The following is a 20,383-nucleotide window of genomic DNA, read 5'->3' on the forward strand; positions in this document are numbered from 1 at the left end:
ATGGATGGATGACTTGATGGATGGATGATTTGATGGATGGATGGTTGGATGGATGGTTGGTTGGATGAATTAACAAATGGATGGACGGATGGATGGATGGTTGGATGGATGGGTGAACAAATGGATGGATGGTTGGATGGATGGTTGGATGGATGGATGGATGGTTGGATGGATGGATGGATGGTTGGATGGATGGTTGGATGGATGGATGGATGGTTGGATGGATGGATGGAAGGCTCATTGGTTGGATGTTCTGGTGTAAACCTCCATCATCTTCATCATCCAGTGATTCTTTTGGTTTTTCAGTATTTTGTATTTCAGCCCTGAAGCTTCAGTCTCTCTTAATAATAAGTCTCCATTGATTTTCTCTTTATTTTTCTCTTTATGATATAAAATGATGAGAATTTAAAGAAAATCAAACCCAAGTCATCAGAATCTCTTTTTGTCTCTCAGACGTTTAGCAGGAAATGATTTGTCCTTCATCCCCAGAGGAGCGTTCAGCGGCCTCTACAACCTCAAAGTGCTGTAAGCGCCCAGATGTTTGCTCTGCAACTCTTCTGATTACTGCAAATATTTACAAGTTCAACATTATGAGAATATTTTACTTTTACAGAATGCTACAGAACAACCAGCTGAGATCAGTTCCTGCTGAAGCACTCACCAACCTTCACAATCTTCAGTCTCTGTAAGATAAATTCAAATTTAATCCTTTAAAAAGTGAGTCAGTTGCCGATACATTATGATTTGTCTTTGATAACAAGTTTGTACATTATGCTATGTGATGGTTTGATTAAGAGATTTTATTTCCTGGAAACGTTTTAATGTTTGTGCCTCGGGTTGAATTGGTATGCTATCCTATGGTACGCTATACTATTTATATTCTATTTATTTATTTTAAAACAGGTTTTTAAAAGCAATGAAACAAGTAATGAGTATAAGAATCAGTTCTGTTTGAAAAGAAGCACGCTATGCCACGCTCTGCTATGTCATACTGAGATGTTGTTTGGGAAGAATAAATATTTAAATTACCAGACAAAAATGGTTAACAAATATTAAAATTTGCCTCTAGATTCTTTTATTAAAAGATTCAAAGACCTGGTTTAGCATATAATAAATTAACTACGTATAAAAGAAAATCAAAAACACTTTTCAATGTTTTCTGAGATTACGTCGCAGATTAATCTGAAAGATGGAATAGAATAGAAATGCAAATTCAAAAGTACTTTATTGATCCTAAAGGGAAATTGAATGTTTTTGAAACTTATATTATAGTAATAAGTTAAACATTTATTCCTAAATAAATATTTTATTTTAAAATAATTGAATTATTCCATAATGAGGTAGTGACAACCAAGGCATTTAGGTTTACACAGATGATAGAAAGTCAAAATTAAGAATAATTTTACAGTTCTTTGTAGATATTAGAAAACTAAAAATAATTGATTCAAAAAGAGATACATTCCTGCTGATTCAAGTTCAAAACAATGAGTTAAAAATACATAATTGTGTATTTTTCAGAGTACATAACCCTTGTTTCCCCTATAATTTATACTATTAGTAATATCTGAATATATAGAAATGTATTTTTGTTTTAAGCTTACTACTAATCTTAAAAGTGTTAAACTTAACAGAATGTATAACGCTGTTTCATTTTCATAACAAACTAGCCATTAGCTAGCTGTGACGTCATAATGAGTCGACGTTATTTATGAGGCAACTCTATATTTTTATAGAAAACATTTCTGGCTACAAAATCAAAATTAATGAGTCAAAAAACGAATGTACCACCACTTTCGAACTGAGTCTAAAACATAAATTACCAAAAATAAATTAATAAATTTAGCAAATTTCACAGATTTGGCTCTTTGGTTCTCGAAACGAGCAAACGGAAAAGGTTGAGTTGGTAAGTGGCTTCCGGTTTGAGTGCCAAAAAGTCAGGAGCTTAAAATACCGCTAGCATCTCGGCTAATGCTAACCGCTTCTCATTACGAACATGCGCTCTGAAGAACTGTTGTTGCGCTTTGTGACTTCAGCCAAGCAAACAAGTTTGGAAATATGTCCGAATTAGAAACTTGGTAAATATCTGTCTTATCTTTATCCTGTTCCTTTTATTTTAATGAATCTATGAAATGTATGTCTGAAATATTTTGGGTAAGCCGACATCTTTGATGCCTCCTAGTGGTCGCCGGTTGCACTAACAAACACACACACACACACACACACACACACACACACACACACACACACACACTCATCCTGTCTCATTTTACTCTGTTGGAAAGGATCCCCCCCCCAACACACACACACCCACACACACACATGCGATAACGTATGCAGTGCAGACAGTGTGTACTCTCAGCCTGATGATGCACAGTAATTATACTGAAACTGTAGCCGTGTGTGTTCAAATAAGGGGTTTAAGAATGGAGATGTCTTTAGGACTAAGGTCTCTAATTTATCTGATGGACGATTATGTGAAGTCCCATCCTTCTCGTCTCTTTGTGGCCGAACAGAGGAGTCATTGTTAGGATGGACACTCAGACACAAAGCGCTCCACATGTTTCTGCAGGACAGCCTAATGAAAGCCCTGCTGGGTTTATATAAACCTAAGAGACAGAACCAGATTAATAAAGAAAAGTACACAAATCTTAACCACAATCCATTCACTGACATTATTATTTATAAAATTAAAGCTGCAGCACCTTCACCTAAACTTAGACACTTGCTTTTGAATTCTTAACCCCACGAGCGGCAAAGAGCTGTGTTTTAAAAAATAAGACATTTTAAAATAAAATTAAATGTACTCTTTCTTACAGTAGCTAAAGGTAGATCTTAATTGGCTTTTTCCTGTAAATTAATTAAATGTAAAGGAAAAAACAACTAATTTTTGCCATATATTACAACGGAGTAATATATTTTTTCATTGTAGAAAGGAAAAAATAGAGTAAATTTTCACCCAAACAAATTCAGAGATTTAATAGATTAATCTCAGAAATTTTGTAGGAAAATCTTTTGAAACTCAAAAAACTTCCAAAAGTTAAAAAATTTTGACTTCTGAAAAGACTTGGAGATTTCCAAATGTTGAAAGTTTTTAACCTTTGAAACTCAAAACCTTATATGTTTATTTCTCAATAATTTCTGAGATTCTTAAAATTATTTTTTTCCTAGAAAATTTTCAACATTTTGACAATTCAAGGTTTTTGTAGAAAAGTTTTAAGATTAAACTCAACAATTTTCTGATTTTTTTTGGTGAAAGTGTTACTATTTTTAATTTACAATGGCACTAATGTTTAGGTTGCAGCATTTTTTGCAGTGTTCTGTTTCATTTGGGGTTTTTGTGTTTTCTTTTCATTCTTCATGTTTGAGGCATGTTTTGCACTTTGCTGCGTATTTGCACCTGTCAGCCTCTCTGAAAAGAAGATTATTCTTTCAGACTAAATATTCTTTCAGATGTCTAAACATTAGCTAAAATATAAATAAATTCAAAATTAAATAGATAAGTAAAATTTTCAGAATTTCTATTGAGAAAGAAAGAAATCGCAAATATTCAGAATTCTTTGCCTTTTCCAGTAATGATGCTACAAAAATAATTAGAAAAGTTTCTAAAGGAAGGAAAGAGCTGAGGATACGTATTTGGAGTTTGTAAACATATATTTTCGTTTGTGTTCCTGCTGAATTCGTTTCTCCGTAAACACTCTGAGCAGTAAGTTGGAGCGGAGAGGCTGCTGGCTGGTTAAGAGGCTCTCGAACCGGCTGCCGATCATTCCAGTCCTGGTCAAACACTTGATGCCTAATTTTCCTCTTAAACTACTTCAGATTTAGCAAAGCTTTTTATTTGGTGAACACAAACCTCTTCTAGCAGGGCTTAAGAAGGTTTTCTGTTTGTTTGTGACGCCACTTTACGTGACGCCTCTTGTTTGACTTTGGACATGAAAAGAAAAGTTTATCTGAGATATTATGATAATCACAGGAAACAAAACAACATAAAACTGCTCAGACACTCATCAGGAACAAAAAAAGAAGTTTCCTGATTCCTTCTGCGTTGTGTTTGTGTTTTTCGTAGCCGGCTGGATGCGAATCACATCTCCGGCGTTCCGCCTGGCTGTTTTTTCGGGCTGCGCTCGCTTCGCCACCTCTGGCTGGATGACAACGCTCTGACGGAGGTGCCAGTGAAGGCTCTCGGAGAGCTGCCGACCCTGCAGGCCATGACGCTCGCCCTCAACCACATCGCCCACATCCCCGACCACGCCTTCAGCAAGCTGGGTCGCCTGGTGGTGCTGTACGTACAGAAAGAGAATAGAAATTGAACATTTTCGCTTTATTTTACGGCCTCTGGTTGCAGCTACTTTCAGACTAACACTGGACCATTGCAATACATCTTCTGTTTTTCTTTCATGTTAAATATGGAGTTACATTTTCTCCAAAATTAATAATGGGCATTTTAATGGCCCAGAAGGGCAAAATGCCAAAAACCAAAATGCTACAACAAAGCTATGCTATTCTAACTTACATTTTGTGCTAAAACAAAATGTTTGTTAAAGGAAGTTACATTAGCAGGTTTGTCATAACTCAGGTTTTATGCTAATACAACATTTTTGTCAGTCGATTCTGCTAAAAAGTTGTTCATAACTTGCACTTTATGCTAAAGCAAAACTTTAACATAAATTGAGCTAAACTAGCAAATTTATCATAAATTCAGTTTTATTATAAAACAGAATACATTTTCCATTTTCGCATATGAAATTAATGCGAAAATGAAACGTATGCTAAATAGAAGTTGTCTTATAACAGAATCTCTGTTTTGTCTTAATCTACATCTTAGCGTTAGCTAAAGCTAAGATGGAACTTACGCCAAAGAGAAGTTATGCTAGCAAGTTTCTCATAACTTACGTTTTATGCTAAATAAAATGCTTTGCTATATTTGAAGCTCTATGTTAGCAAGATTTTAATAATTAATGTTGTATGCTAAAACAAAACATCATGAAGGAAGTTGTGCTAGAAAGTCTCCTATAGCTTAAGTTTTACACTAAAGCAAAATGGAAATTATGTTAAAATTATGCAAAACAGTTTACATGTTTTAGGATAACTTGCATTTTTAGCTAATGCTAAAGTGGAACCTTCGCCAAAACTGAAGTTATGCATCACTTGCATTTAATAGTTTTTCCTTCCACACAACTTTCTAAGAATGTGCTTTGATGCATCGCTTTGTGACTGTAGAATGTCAGTGGCAGGACAAATGTTTTCCCCCTGAATTTTTAAAACATAATGGCACATTTCTCTTATTAAAGTATGTTTTATTTTGCAATGCTGCTTTAATGCACTAATTTTTGCAAAATTCAAAATAAATGGCTGAAATGTTTTACTTTTTGTAAGAATCTATATAATCTATGACTAAATTCTTAAAGTTATGTAGATAGAAGCATATAAACCCTTAACTATCCAGTATTCTATTGATTTTTGATTTTATTCTAGTTGTCATGCTCTATATTGATGCAAGTCAAATAGAAATATCTGTGTTGTTGTTGATCTGCGCTGTCCCTGTCTGTCCATGTTAGCTCTTTAATAACATGCAAACTCCCCATTTGTGTCCGTGCGATGGCATTCAGAGCGGCGCCATTGAAGTCCGCTGTCATTCCTTTTGTCCAATCGGCTTGAAGCTAATTTGCATTAAATTACCAAAAGAAAAAAAAAGCCTTCTTGAGAGGCCTCAGGGCCCCTTTTAAACAGACACATACACATTCTTTGTCCGCTTCATTAGTCCATCAGTTTCTCTCGCTCTCTCTGCAGGCATCTCAACAACAATAGGATCGTCTCCATGGGCAACAACTGCTTCCACGGACTCCACAGTCTGGAGACGCTGTGAGTTTCTGTCTGTGCTTTTTGTTTCTGATGACGAGTTCCAGCAGAAAGGTTAAGTCGGGGTCATGGAGGCAGATTTCTGTTCTGAAACAATGTTTTTCTCCAGGTTCATGTCCGACCCAGGGAGACTTTCTGAACAGATTCACTTTGAACTGGTCAGAAAACATCAGCGTGAAGAGCTAACGCTGCTAATATTGTTCTAAATTTAATTTTCTGATAACTTTCCAACAGTGAAAGACTAAAACACAGATATCTGACTAAATTGCAGCAATTTTTAAAATTTATTTTATATATTCTCAAGTAAAAAGTCCAAAAAGTGATTCATTTGCAAGAATTTTTTTTCTCTGATTAAAGGAATTTAATCCTTTAATATCATATTCGTTTATGATATTAAAGGTAACACATTTTCAGATTTTGTCATAAAAATCTCTTGAATCTTAATGCAAATATTAAATATTTACCAAATTATAAGTAACAGCTTGAAGATGTTGCTATAATACAGGTTAGAATATATTTTTATGCCTTTAATCATGGAACATTTATTTAGTTTTTCTTAAAAAATAACATGTTTGTTTTTCTTGTGACTGTGTGTTATTGAATTAGAAACGTTTCTGTTTTTTTTTTTTTTTGTCTGAACTTGACTCCTCCATGGCCAGATTGGGATTAATATGTTGTGGTAGAATCCAACATTATCCCACATTTGAAAATCAGGATTTAAAAATACAAAAATTGACATTAATCCCAGAAAAAAAAAGGTAAAAGAAAAATCGAATGAAAAATTATTATTTCCGATCAGGAACAGATGAAGTCTGTCTGAATTAAAAACAACTTTAGGTGAAAAGTACCTAATAATTTGTTACAAGATAATGGAGTGTAAATTAGATTAAATGTTCCTTTTTGTTTAGGATTTTAAAAGTTTCCTTACATTTCCTCAAATATTATAATTTCACCAAAACTATGATTCAAATCCTAATCAAAAGAAAAGTTATTTGTTCACATCTTGGCTTTATATTTTGCATTAAATAAATACCTTTTAGTGAATGAGCTGTTGCATGAAATGGTTAAAACTAATTAACAGTTTTATGATTTTTATAAAGATAAACAATATTCAACAATTTGAAAATTATGAAATTATAACTGATTTCTTTGGGAAAATATTGAGTTTTTGGCTAGTTAACATATCTAACCAACAATAAAAGAGTTTATACTAATAAATTTGCAGTATTAAAATATTTAGTTCTTTCTGGAAAGGCCACCAAAACCGTCTCCAGCCCAGTTGGCTTCTTGTTGTCATCAAACACAGAACAGCAACGGCCTTGATGATGAAAAACAAAAATAAATCAGTAAATCAGACAAATAATTCACTGATTTATATCGCCAGCCATGTGTTTTTCTTTCCCAAATCACATAATTACTTATTGTGAGGCGTATTTACAGAAAATAACTGTAAACCAGCCAGGATGTAAACCAGCGTGATTTAGTGTATTTATGTGTCGTCCGAGGAATGTGTGCGCGTCTACATAAATTTTTCAGGTTTAAATGCTCCTCTGGAAATACTTGAGCAGAAATGTGCGCTGTGTGTGGCCCGGCCTCTATGCTAATCTTAATTATGCACACACGGGCCGCATGTGTTTATGTGCGAGTCAGGAGGCTGTATACCTGTACAATCAGCAATAATAAACCGCGGCGCACTCTGATGCTCACCCAAAACTACAAACACAAACGGGGAGAAGCAAACGGAAACGGGGATTAATTAATTCGGCCGTGTTGGTTCAGCTCAGGCTGATTTCAGCTGAGAGGAGAAACCAAACGCAGACGTCTCTCAGGAAGCAGCAAATCAAGAACAAACTCATTTATTCAAGAATCTGGGAAGGAAAAACCGAAGCCAAAACTAAAATCAAAATCATCACATGACAACATTCAGTGTGTTCTACTGGGATTTCATTTGACAGAAACTAGTGAATAATTGTAACATGGAAGGAAAACTCTGCATTATTTTCACATTTTTCTACAAATCATAAATCTGAAAAGTTTGCATTTGCATTCAGATCCCTTTATTATGATTCCCCTAAATAGTTCAGCCAGCTGCCTTAAGAAACGGCTACAAGTTAAATATGTAGTTATCAGTTTAGTTAGAAAGTATGCAGCTCCAAACTAAATATTTAGTTAGCAAGCTAAATATTTAATATACAAAAAACATATTTAGTGCCAAACCAAAAATATAGTTTACCAGCTAACTAGATATTTATTGTTAGCTCACAATCTACATTTCGAGAGAAAAGAAAATTACAAACACGCAACAAGAACAACAATTGAAGCGAATCAATAAAACCAGCAGGAGTTCAGATAAAAGTTTGCAAGATAAAACTTTTATTTTGGTAGTTCTTTTCTTGTTATCTGCAAGTAAATTTGAATATTAGCTAAATATTTAGCTGGAAGCTAAATGTTTAGGTTGGTGCTAATTATTTATGCTAACTAGATATTTAGTTTCAAACAAAATAGTTAATTCTAAGCTAAATAATTAGTTTGCTAATTCAGCATAAATGTATCTTTATAAATGAATAACAGTGAAAATAAAACCTAAACATTGGAAGTGAAACAACTCAAATTATTGTTGTTAATTTTTCACTTTAACTTTACAAACAGCTCCCAGTTGTTGTCTGATTCAGTTTTTCTGGATAAATTTTTGAAATGATCTAAATTCTCTTCCAAATATCAAGCACTAAATCGCAAAAATTACCCTCACAAGATGTGATTACTTATTTTTTCCGTTCACTACGACGCTTTCCTGTTGAAATAAGCAGCAAGGTATGAAAATGAAAATAAAACCAGGCGGCGATAAACACATTACTGCTCCACCTGCTCTTGATTCAGTTTTCATTCAAATTAATCCGCTTACAATAAAACGTGATGAAAACCTGCGTCTTCAAACGGTTTGTGGATCTCTAAACCGTCAACAATCACAACCTTCCAAACTCCATAAAAAGATCTCTGGAAAGAACGCAGCTCCAGTATTGTTGTTAGCAGTGATCCTCTGAACACACACATGGACTCTCATGCTCAGAACCAGATTGAAACAATTTCAATTTAATGGTATTTTCACAATGTGGGAGCTTGTGAGTAGCTGTGTGTGTCTGTGGAGCAGCCACCTGCATCCCAGAGATGGATGAGAGGAGCTAATTGAAGCCACATGTGGACTCGAGGAATGCTCTAGTCTCTACTGGTGATGAAAGAGAAGAGAGGAGGAAGGAGGGACAGTTAAATGTTTCTTTAATAAAGTTAAAAGACAAAACAAAAAAGATTAAAGCAAAACATGAAGCTGGAAAAACAAAACGTTCACATGGAATTTTTTCCAAGCCTAAAATCTCCACCCAAATGCATCGTAAAGATGGTCATTTCATATTTGAGGCAACAGTCATCTGTTTTTCCCGATGTAGAGTTTGTTCTTACCTTAATTAACGTGGAAACAGAAAACACAAAAAGACTTTTCAAAGTCAAAAACTGGTCATTGTTTCACATCGACCTCCTGGGAAGTTTAATTTATAGAAAATGAAGATTCTTGTATCAATTTCAGGATAAATGCAACATCCACATTGCTGAAAGACACAATGATGAAGCTCTTATAACAATGTAAAGATAAAGTTTTCAGATGATGATAATTTAAGTAGAGCTTTTGTTCACAAAGTTTCTGTCACAACATTTAGGCTGTTTTCCCGTCTGATAGTGCCGTGGATTCGGGTCGATTTTGCACCAAATTGCAAGTTGGGTTTCATTTCCAGCTGCTTTGATTCTTTTTCATGCTGCACTGAGTCGAACCAACCAAACCCTGTGAAAAACCTGTACCCCTCCTCGCCTGTGGGGGCGCTGCACCGAGAACGACTGAATGAAACGACATGAAAACCTCTGCAGAAAAAACTGAGCGAAACTTTCCTCTTCACGAAATGGAAACAAAAATGGAGCGGAGTCAGATTTTTCTTTTGTCCAAAGATCACGATTCACTTCAACCAAATCAAGGCTGAAGTTTGGAGGCGGACCAAAAGTCGAGTTTTTTTCTTTTCTTGCAAAGTTTTGCCATTTGAATATCTGAAATTTTTCTAGAAAATTTCTGAGATTAATCTAAAAATTTCTGAGTTTTTTATTTATTTTAATTTACTACTTTTGTTTTTCGGTCATAAAAATCAGACGTTGCACTCAATGTCTTTGTGTTGTTTCAGTTTTTAATCTACTTTTGTTTTCAGAGCAGTGAAAAAGCACAGCAGCTAATGTTGCCATTTGATCCCAATGTCTTTTGTTGTTGAAGTTTCTTCAGTGGATCTTGGCAGCTAGCGCTACAAACACAACCTGCAGTTCAGAAATGATGATATAGGTATCAATTTAATAGATATTTTCCATTTTTAGTCTGACATGCTAACTCCATTCAACACAAGGTCTTTTATTCCAAAAATCATAACCAAGATTATTTATAGATTATCAAGTGTAAAGCTGACAGTTTCTGTTTGCATGTGAAATTCTTGTTTTATTATGAATATTTTGAAGGATTCTCTCTGTTAATCTGACATTTTAAGTGTAGATGTCGATTCTTTACTCCATCTTTCCCAGATAGAGATTTTCCAATCTACATTGGTTACAAGTTGATGTTGTGTCCGTTGTCTAGAAGATTCTCATAAAATCAGTCAAGATGTCGAATTTGCAGTGTTGACTCAAATGGAAATGTTGCAGAAACTGTTCCTGATTTTCTCTAATAGCTTGACGTGGTACATACTGTCCTAATTTACCTCTATTATAAAGGTACAATAAGTTTCAATTCACAATTCAGCCTTTTGTTGTTTTAGAGGTCAATAACTTACGACTCTGTTGGAGATTTGGTAGGACCGTCATGTAGTAGATAATAAAGAGGCAATAAACCAGATAATGATAAGATGAGATAAGATTGGCCTTTATCGTCTCTCTCGGGAGAATCGGACTCTTGTTGTAGCAGAACGCAAACACAGTCCAACAAAAATTTACAAGTCCAGAGTACCAAGAACCCAACACTGAGTTGTTACACAGTTCCCAGCCCCCTTCAAGATGGTAGAAATGTCATATTATTGTTCAAGTATGTTCAGAACATGAAAACATGGCTTCCAAGAGATTTGGACTTTTACTGCGTAAAGATGACCCGTCTAAATTTAGAACAGGTGGTGGAAATTATGAGGTGTAGCCAGTTCCTGAGGCAACATTATTGGTTCTGTTATTAATAGGCTATAAAAACGATGTAGCTGAAATGATTCCTTTTTATTTGTTCATTTGGTTGTTGATGAAGTAAGGCATAAAATGATTTGTGTTTCTAATTTTAGGATTTTTAACTTGCGACAGCGTGTTAGGGTCCTGGTAGGCAGTACATTTCCTAGAAAAAATCTGAAATTGAGATTAATTTCTCACATTTTCAGAGTAGAACATGGACATTTCTGAGTTTCCAAACATCAGAAATTGTCATGTATTTTTTAAATTTGTCTCAGTTTCTGAGTTTTTTCTGACAAGTTTTTGACTTTTCAGACTTGGAAATTTAAACTTGTTTTTCTAGAACATTTTTGACTATTCAAACTCAAATTTATTCTGGAAAATTCTGAGATTTATCTGTTCTTGATTTATTTATTTTTTTCTAGCAACTTTTTGACTTTTTAAACTCAGAAATCTCCTTGTTTTTCTAGACAATTTACAATTTTTTTTTTTACAGAAATATAGAAAGGCTCATTTCTCTATCTGCAATGGCTTTAATACGGCATCATAGAAACTAACTACTCAAAATGAATCGCGTTTTATTTGAAAACCATGTATCGACAAAATAAGCAACATTTTCAATTCAGAAAAAAAAATTTGCCGCTACTTTTTTTTAAGAAATATGAGCTCAACAACAAAGATATTGTTTTTAATCTTTTATTTAGGTCATTAAACCATCAGATTGTTATTCACGTTAGCTTTTTTGGACGTCTGTGTTGCTGCTGCTTGTTAGCATTGAGGTGATTTCTAGAACATTTGAAAACATTATATCAGTTTTATTTATCATAATCAACCTAACACACATATAGCGAGTGTCGAACAGCAGAAATAATTGTGTTGTAAATATTTTTTGTCTTTTTTTTATTCAGGGATTTAAACTACAACAGCCTGGTTGAGTTTCCTGCGGCCATCCGCTCACTCAGCCACCTTAAAGAGCTGTAAGTCTGAACCTTCTGGCTGGAAAACATTGTGTGTAAAAGCACCAAGTTCAATTATTTTAAAAGAATCATGAATCTATTTGGGAAAGAAAGGATAAATATAAAATATAATTTCTCTTGTCTCTGTTTTCAGAGGTTTCCATAGCAACAACATCCAGTCCATCCCAGAGCACGCCTTCACTGGGAACCCGTCTCTGATCTCCTTGTAGGTTCCAATGACCCAGAAAACTCTTAACATTCCTATTAGTTATAGGTTTATATTAATAATGGATATTGATATCAGCCCAAGTTCATATGGAGGCATCCCTATTTTTTTTTTCTGATTTTGTTTGCTAAACTTCTGCCAAAAACATCATGAATTTTGAGATTAAGCTCAAAAAATTTATAGAAAAAACTTTTAAATTTCTGAGATCCAAAAAATGTCAAAAAGTCAGAATTTTTAAGATTGATCTCAAGAAATGAGATTTTTGAAACTAAGAAAATTCCCAGAAATGTCCAAGTTTTTGCTAGAAAATTTCTGATTAATCTCAACATTTCCCAGCTTTTTCTTTTCAATGTTTGACTTTTCCTTGTTTTTTCTAGGAAATGTTTTTAGATTAATCTCAAACATTTTTTTCTTGCAAATATCCAACTTTTAAAACTCAGAACTTTCCAATTTTTTTGTAGAAAATTTCTGAGATTAGTCTCAACATTTCTGAGTTTTCTGAAACTCAGAAATGTTCTTGTTTTTTCTAGGACATTTTTTAGATTAGTATTCAACTTTTGAAATTCAGAAATGTTCTCTCTCTCTTTTTTTTGTTTTAGAAAAAATCTCAACATTTCAGAATTTTTGGGAGAAATTTACTCCTTTTTTCATCTAAAATACACGTAACAGTTGTAGTTTATTGCCTAAAAAACAAAAAAACTTGTTTTTATTTGGCAGGTTGTTTTATGACAACCCAATTCAGTCTGTGGGACGGTCGGCCTTCCAGAACCTTCCAGAGCTTCGGACCCTGTGAGGAAAACACACACTCACCCTAATCAGTTAAAAACTTCAAGATTGAGTTTGTTTTTAATAATAAACCAGATAAATCACACATAGCAGTCCACATTTTCAGGGAGCGTATTTGCAGAGTGTCATTGTGTGAGTGTGTTGCTAACTGCTGTTAGCCTCATCAATGACCAAAACAAAGAGCTAAACCTTTCAGGTGTGACTGGAGCAGCTTAAAGTCTGGTGAGACATCATTCCCTGATCTGTCCTCCAAAAACAATAAATAAATGTGAAAATGATCGAAGCTGTTTGTCCAAATTCTGCTGGATTAGCTCAATATTAGCGCAGTGACTTGGAGCTAGCAGCCATTAGCTGCTAGCACATCAGGTGGCGCTAATCTGAGGCTATGTTTTGTTTTAGCACAGTTATTTTTCTAAACTAAAGTATGTATAATAGATTTAGGAAACTTTAGATTTTAAATGTTTCTGCAGAAAACTGTTTTTCGTGCCTCCAAGGAAGAGCAGAGAAACGAGATAAATTCATTTTGTTACATTATACACAAACTGCAGCCATATTGGATTTTCAGTTTGACTTTCCAAGTCAGAATTTTGACCTTTGGGGGATTTAAATTAATTTCTTCTGTCCCTCTTATTCAGCAACTGTAGCCCAAAATAGGACAGTAAGTGAAACACGACTTTGTGTTTAACTGAACGAGGAACATTTCTGTTCCTGCAGTACTTAAACATATTTTACTCAAGAGTGAAAAAGTATTTAGTTAAAAGTCTACTCGAGTACTTAGTAACTGATAAAATTATCAATAATTTAATTTAACTTAAAAGTATAACGCTAAGTGGAAATTTTGGTATTTTAAGGACAAAAATGACAATAATTCATGCAAGTTACAAAAAATAACAATACATTTTTAACATGTTTCTGTTTCTTTCAATAAGAAACTTCCGAAACTTTAACAAAAGCTGAAGGTGTGTGTTTGTGTCTGGTGAATTTTTGGTTTGTTTTTCCATTCAAATCCAGAAATTTTACTCAAGAGTAGAAATACTTCAAACTCACATTACTCAAGTAAAAGTGCAGTGTAGTAAATATATTTGTAAAAGTAATTTTTTTTTCTTTTTATGTAAATGTAATTAGTTACTAACCCACTCTGCGCTCTACTGGCCATAACATAATTATTAGTTTGATAATAGTTTTATGATCAAAGTGTTTTCTTCTATTTATCAATCTTTTTTTTTTTAAAGTCTATATTCTCTTTGCACTCCCATAAGATCCCATCGAACTTTATTTTCCTTTCATTCACAGATGAAAAGTAAAGGTCAGCTTAGGGTGACTCGGTATTTAGCCTGAGCCTCATTAAATCAGGTGCTAATTACTCAAAGAATGTAACGCTCAAACTGAATCCGGCCAGAACATTTTCTGTTTCCTAAACGTAAATCCGCTTCTCTCAGATTGAACTCTGCCCGGTTTTCTCTCAGATCTCTGAACGGTGCGGCAGAACTCGCAGAGTTTCCAGATCTGTCGGGAACCAGGGGTCTGGAGAGCCTGTAAGACGCACACACACCCTCACAGGAATGTTTCATATCTGTTTGCTGTTGTAGCCCTCTTGACTGTGTTTTTTCAGAGCTGAACCCCATATCAAACTGTTGTTATTAAAAACTACAGTTATTATCCTATCTGGCAGGCTGTAGCTTCATTATTTCTACAGCTCAGCCTGAAATTAAAAAGCCCTTTTGTCTTCCTGTTGCTAAGCCAAATTTCCGAGTGATAATAAACACGTTTACAGAGTTTATTTTCTTGTATTTTTCCGTCTAGACTCATTTCTGAAGGTGGTATGTGTTCAGCTGTAACCAGTAGGTGGAAATGCAAACGGCAACCAAACAAACCATCCCTTGATTTTCCACTGCCTGTCTTTAAAATGACCTTCAGTTTGACCCACATCCATTAAATGATCCCCGAATGTTGTTACAACTCATTTTGTCTAATCAACAGGGCTGTAAAAAAGTGTTAGATTTATTTTTATTTTTGTCACACCTAAAAGTTTTGAGTAAATTGAATAAATAGAACAAACTGAAAATATCTTTTATTAGAATACACTTCACCTGTCATTATGGAAAACCCTTAAATGTGGCTGAAAATCCTTAGTGGTAAAGACTCAAAATGTTTTCTGAGTATTTTCAGAAGAAAGTATTTTAAAAAAATACTCGTTAAAGAACACGTTTCCTGATTTCCAATTTGATTCCCCAACATAAATTAAGATTTTTAAAATGTTAGTTATATAAATCTTTACTGTACATGTTAGTTGATGTCACCAACAATTGGTGCTTTTCAAAAATACTTGATTTATCCCGAAGAAAAATTTAATTTTGTCATAACTCGTGTGATCCAAGTAAAGAATCGCTTTGGATATCGACTCTGTGGACAGGAGGGTTTCTGGTAGCAGTCAGTGTTTCAGCCAGTCTGTCGAAGCCTCTGACTGAAGACTGTTGCTGAATATTAAGGCAGCAGAGATGATAGCATCAGTTGTTGGCAAACTCTGCTTATCCACCTCATTTGCTTTTGCCACTCCTGTTTAAATATCCGTCTGTTTGGTTAGAAATTCTAGCAGAGAGATGTTAGAGTAGGGGATTTAATCTTTGTTTATTAAGATGGATGGAAAACCTGGTTTGAACTGTCCTGCTCTGCATCCATGAAGCCCCATTGGAAACTCCTCTGGGATTTGGGGTCAAAGTTCAGCTTCTGTTTGACTTTTTCAGACCCTAATCAGGTTGCTACACTTCATAACAACTAAAAAGTAAACGCAAAAAGCACCTCAACCCAAAAATATGAACCAAATCAGATTCAGTGTCACAGAGCTGCTCCAACACGCTGAGCGTCGTAATTCTAAAGTTTCTAGTTTTATGCTATTGACCATATTTGTTAAACTTTGTCAGGACTAGTTGAGGACAGAGATGAAGTGAAAAAGCAGCCAAAGTCCAATGATGAATCTTTAAAAACATGTTTTAAGTTAGAAGAGCTGCAGTCCAGATGGGTCTTTAACTGCAGCGTGTTTCATTTATAAATACTGTTTTTAGGTTTAAAATGCTGGTTTGGTGTATTCAGCTCCTGCTCTCTCAAACAGATGTAACACATTTCCTTTTGGGCTTTTAGGACGATCACTGGAGCTCGGATCACGTCTCTTCCCAGTTCGATGTGTGAGCAGCTTCCAAACCTTCAGCTGCTGTAAGTCTTCTCTTCATCTCCAGCCCAACCAGTCCTTTATAGTCCCAACACTCATCGTTTAGCTCATCCTGTTGAAGAACCTTCATGTGCAGCAAGCTGCTGCGTTTAAGGACTGTTGGACGTCCCTGACAGCTGCTGATAGCAAACACTGTGTTTGTGTCTGCAGTGACCTCTCGTACAACAAGATCCAGACTCTTCCGAGCTTCACTGGCTGTGAAAGCATCCAGAAGATGTGAGGTTTATCTTCATTTCCTTTTAATGAAGGAGTTTATCTCTCTTATCTGGGCAAGGAACAACTTTTGTCAAACCTCTGAGGCCTGTAAAGCACATTTATCAAATCTCTGGTTACCTTAGCAACCAGTAAAACACATCCAGCTGTGCACCATGGGAGCAGTTAGCAGTAGTGTTGTCTGTCTAAGACAAATCAGAAGCCAAGAAAACGCTTTAAAGTAGAAAAATGTAAAGTGATGCAATGGAAACACTGTGGCTGATCTTTGTGTTGCAGTGATCTCCACCATAACGAGGTAGAGGAGCTGAGGGAGAACACCTTCACCGGCCTGATGACCCTTCGCTCGCTGTAAGAACACACACTGTGAAGATTTAATTAGTCTTCAGATCCTGACCCATGAACTTCACTTAAACCTCTTTAAATACTTCCAAATGGAAGCGCTGATCAAGGTGGTCTGCTTGTCGTTGGAGCAGCTGTCATGAAGTCAGTGATGGAGGAGAGGAACTGCTGCTGCTGCTGCTCTGTCTGTCTTAAATTAATCCAAGGCTCTCCAGCTCAGGAAAAGCAATGCAAATGAGCAAAAAATAATAGAATAGAAAACTTTCAAAATACTCTGACAGTAAAACATCAGTGTGGAGGCAGTTAACGGAGGGGAGGAAATGTGAAGCAGATTTCTGCAGCCACCACACCTGTAAAACATTTCAAATGAAATTTTAATTGTATTGAATGAAACAAACCAGAAACAAGCGAGAGAGAGAGAGAGAGAGACAGAGAGCGAGCTGATGAAGAGGTGGGTCATCCTCAAATCATTCTGCAAAAAAGGGATTAAAGGTGTGGTAGGTGTGGACTGAGTCAGGTTGGGCATACCAGAGGAATGAAGACTAGAGGAGCCGTCAGGGATCTGAAGGTTGGAGGTACTGAAGGGCTGCAGAGAGGCCAGGAGTCACCGAGGCTTTAAAGACCAGAGACAGGTGACCAACACTCAGGAGACTTATAGAGTGACCCAGACTCCAGGAGTGACCGGCAGTCAGAACAGACTCTGAAAACCGAAGGAGTGGCCACGGGGCTGAGGACTTGAGGAGTGTTCAAGGTGGCGGTCACCCAAGGAGTAACAGTCACTCTGAAAATCCAAGGAGTGACTCGAACACCTTGAAGACTGAAGGAGTTACCAGCACTATGAAGACTCAAACAGTGACCAACACCTGGAAGACCTGAGGAGTAGGTGAAGTCTAGAGCATGAGGGACTGCAGGAAGGAAGGCGCTGAGAGCAGAGGTTGATCATGAAGGCTGGTCTGATGGAGACGTGAAAAACAGACTCTGACGATAATGGAGTACATATATAGTGACAATGCAGCTGAAGAAGACAGTTCTGATGGTGATAATGTGTCCACTGAAGAGGATACATCAGTGACAAGAGGCAAAAATGATGCTGGTGATACAAGAGATGGAGAAGTTGTACGATGCAACCCTGGGACGGACGTTTGCTTTTCAGAAGGACGTGTGGATGCTGCTGACTTCATGCAGCCTGAATGGAGATACGGCCTGAGAACTGTTTTTAAATCACATTTTAAAGAAACTAGGAGAAAGCTGAAAGAGTTTGAGTTGTGACCGGGGGAAGGACAAAGACCTTTGGCCTGTTCTCCAACCATAAATCCTCATTCTGTTAGCTTTGTGTGATGTTGATGCTGATATTTTATCCCTTTTCTTTTGTAGAGATTTATCCTGGAACCGGTTGTCATCTGTGAAGCCAAACTCATTCTTTGCTCTGACGTCTCTCTCCAAACTGTGAGTTTTTCCGCAACACCAGAGACTCTTTTTAAAAACCCCAATGATGCATTTAGATCCTTAATAAATCAGAAGATTTTCCCTCAGGCCCTCTCAGGAGGTTAAACTTCCCTTCTTAAGAGCATTAAGCAGTAAAATCAGATTACTGATGATGGAAATACTTTAGTGTGAACAACTGGACCATTTTCTGTTTCTGCAGTGACCTGTCGTCCAATCAGCTGTCCTCTCTGCCTCTTACTGGTCTGCAGAGTTTAACTCACATTCGGCTGGTGGGAAACGATCAGCTGATGGAGTTAATACCCCGAGAAGACCTGCCACGAGTCAGGTGGGGAGTCAGCATTTATTCCTAGAAATTGCAAAGTAGACAGAAAAACAGGCTAATGCTAAGAGTTGTAAGTGTCTCCTCAGGGTGATGGAGCTTCCCTACGCCTTCCAGTGCTGTGCCTTCATCTCCTGTGAGATGAGAGGAGAAGGATTATCCTGGGAAAGAGAAGAGGCGGCAGACTCTACAGCGAGAGACGCTCCTTTCCTTTCCAGTCTAGGTAAACACCGCAAGAAACGCCTCAAAGTTCCTGATGCAAAGAACCAAAAGAAAACATTAATGGGGAGACAGAAACGTGAAAATATGAAAGAACACAAAACAGACACAACTGAGTACGACGCCGTATCGGGGCCGTTGTAGACGGAAAAGAATGAGTAAATTTGCAGATTTTGAAACTCAAAACTTTCCGCATTTTTTTCTGGAAAATTTAATTGCAAAATTTTTCTAGAAAAAACCCCAAAACTTCTGAGCTCCAAAAGTTAAAAATTTAAAAGCTCAGAAACTTTCTAGGAAAAAAGAGACCATTTTTGAGTTTCAAAAGTTGATTTTTTTTTTTTTTTGGGACAAATTTTCAACAAAAATATTTGACTTTTGAAACTCAGAACTTTCCCAAAAAATTTCTGAAATTTTTGTAGAAAAAAAAACAAAAAAATTTCTGAGCTCAAAAAGTGAAACATTTCCAAGAAAAACTCAGAAATTTTGAGCTCAACCTCAAAATTCTTCAAATTTTTTGAGTTTCAAAAGTGAAACACTTTTGTTAAATTTACAACCAAGATTTTTGAGTTTTGAAACTCAGAACTTACTCAGTATTGGTTTTTCTGAAACATTTCTGAGATTAATTTCACAATTTATGTGATTTCTCTAGAAAGGTTTTGACTTTTCAAACTTTGAAATTTTCATATTTTCTAGAAATTTCTTTATGTTTTTGTTTTTTGGCTGAAATTAATTTTTTTCTATCTACAGTGGACCTAACTCGCCCTCGTTAGTGTGACTATGAAGCTGAAATGGATCAAAAATAAATCGATCCAAATAAAACAATACGGATCAATTTAATTTATATGACACATTAAATATATTTGAGTACAAAGGCTCTCAATAAAAGTGGCCCTTGAAACGCTTTGATTGATCTCACTTCATTGTTTTTTGGAAATTTGATTTTAATAGAATTATCCAGCACAAAAACACATTTAATAAGTTATTTATTTATTTTACAAACAGCCTTTTTCTTCATGTTTGTTTGTGATCAGTGGACCAAGACTGGGACGATTTTCTGATGGAGTTTGAAGACGAACCCAAACCTCAACACTCGGTTCACTGCAGCCCAACTCCAGGTAACAAAATGTCTCTTTAGCTTTACTTTTTTCAACTTGTTTCAAGTTACAAACACACACGATATATATAAACATAGTGTTTTTGTCTTCTTCCAGTTACTTTATGACGTTACCACATCTCATTTGCATACTGTTTCTCCATTGGATGATTTTGTACGACCAGTCGGACCTTTTCATGAGTGGAACCTTAAACTGGAAGTTTTGGATAGAGAGGAAAAAAAATGAAATTGTGCAAAAAAACACATAATATACCAGCCAGGGTTCTATGATCCAGGACGAAGATGAGAAGATTGAGTCCAATTTGTGTCCAAATGAGGAAATGTTGGGCAAATATAACCAGAAAAGGTTCTATTTTTGGCCAGCAGGGCAGAAGACGGATCCAAACTCCTAGAGCCTCAACTCCAGAGTCCTGGGGTCCAACAACAGCCTGAAACCACAGTCACTAGTTTTATTAGCAGT

The 20,383-nt window shown here is 35.8% G+C and overlaps 1 protein-coding gene across 2 annotated transcripts in view; it reads left to right on the forward strand.

Moving 5' to 3' along the window:
• Positions 1–20,383, forward strand: part of LOC122826522 (leucine-rich repeat-containing G-protein coupled receptor 5A-like) — a 44,494-nt gene that overhangs the window by 18,304 nt on the left and 5,807 nt on the right. Inside the window, exons 3-17 of one of the 2 annotated variants that reach the window (XM_044108499.1) lie at positions 454–525; positions 614–685; positions 4,064–4,279; positions 5,788–5,859; positions 11,988–12,056; positions 12,190–12,261; positions 12,979–13,050; positions 14,514–14,582; positions 16,186–16,257; positions 16,424–16,489; positions 16,763–16,834; positions 18,200–18,271; positions 18,471–18,596; positions 18,680–18,813; positions 19,841–19,924. In XM_044108499.1, coding sequence (XP_043964434.1) covers positions 454–525; positions 614–685; positions 4,064–4,279; positions 5,788–5,859; positions 11,988–12,056; positions 12,190–12,261; positions 12,979–13,050; positions 14,514–14,582; positions 16,186–16,257; positions 16,424–16,489; positions 16,763–16,834; positions 18,200–18,271; positions 18,471–18,596; positions 18,680–18,813; positions 19,841–19,924 — 1,340 coding nt within the window. Of the gene's footprint in view, positions 1–453; positions 526–613; positions 686–1,823; positions 2,076–4,063; positions 4,280–5,787; positions 5,860–11,987; positions 12,057–12,189; positions 12,262–12,978; positions 13,051–14,513; positions 14,583–16,185; positions 16,258–16,423; positions 16,490–16,762; positions 16,835–18,199; positions 18,272–18,470; positions 18,597–18,679; positions 18,814–19,840; positions 19,925–20,383 lie in introns of those variants that run through there. The other variant, XM_044108500.1, reaches the window with a different exon arrangement.

The sequence above is a fragment of the Gambusia affinis genome, linkage group LG23 (assembly GCF_019740435.1).
Source record: "Gambusia affinis linkage group LG23, SWU_Gaff_1.0, whole genome shotgun sequence".
Taxonomy (NCBI): domain Eukaryota; kingdom Metazoa; phylum Chordata; class Actinopteri; order Cyprinodontiformes; family Poeciliidae; genus Gambusia; species Gambusia affinis.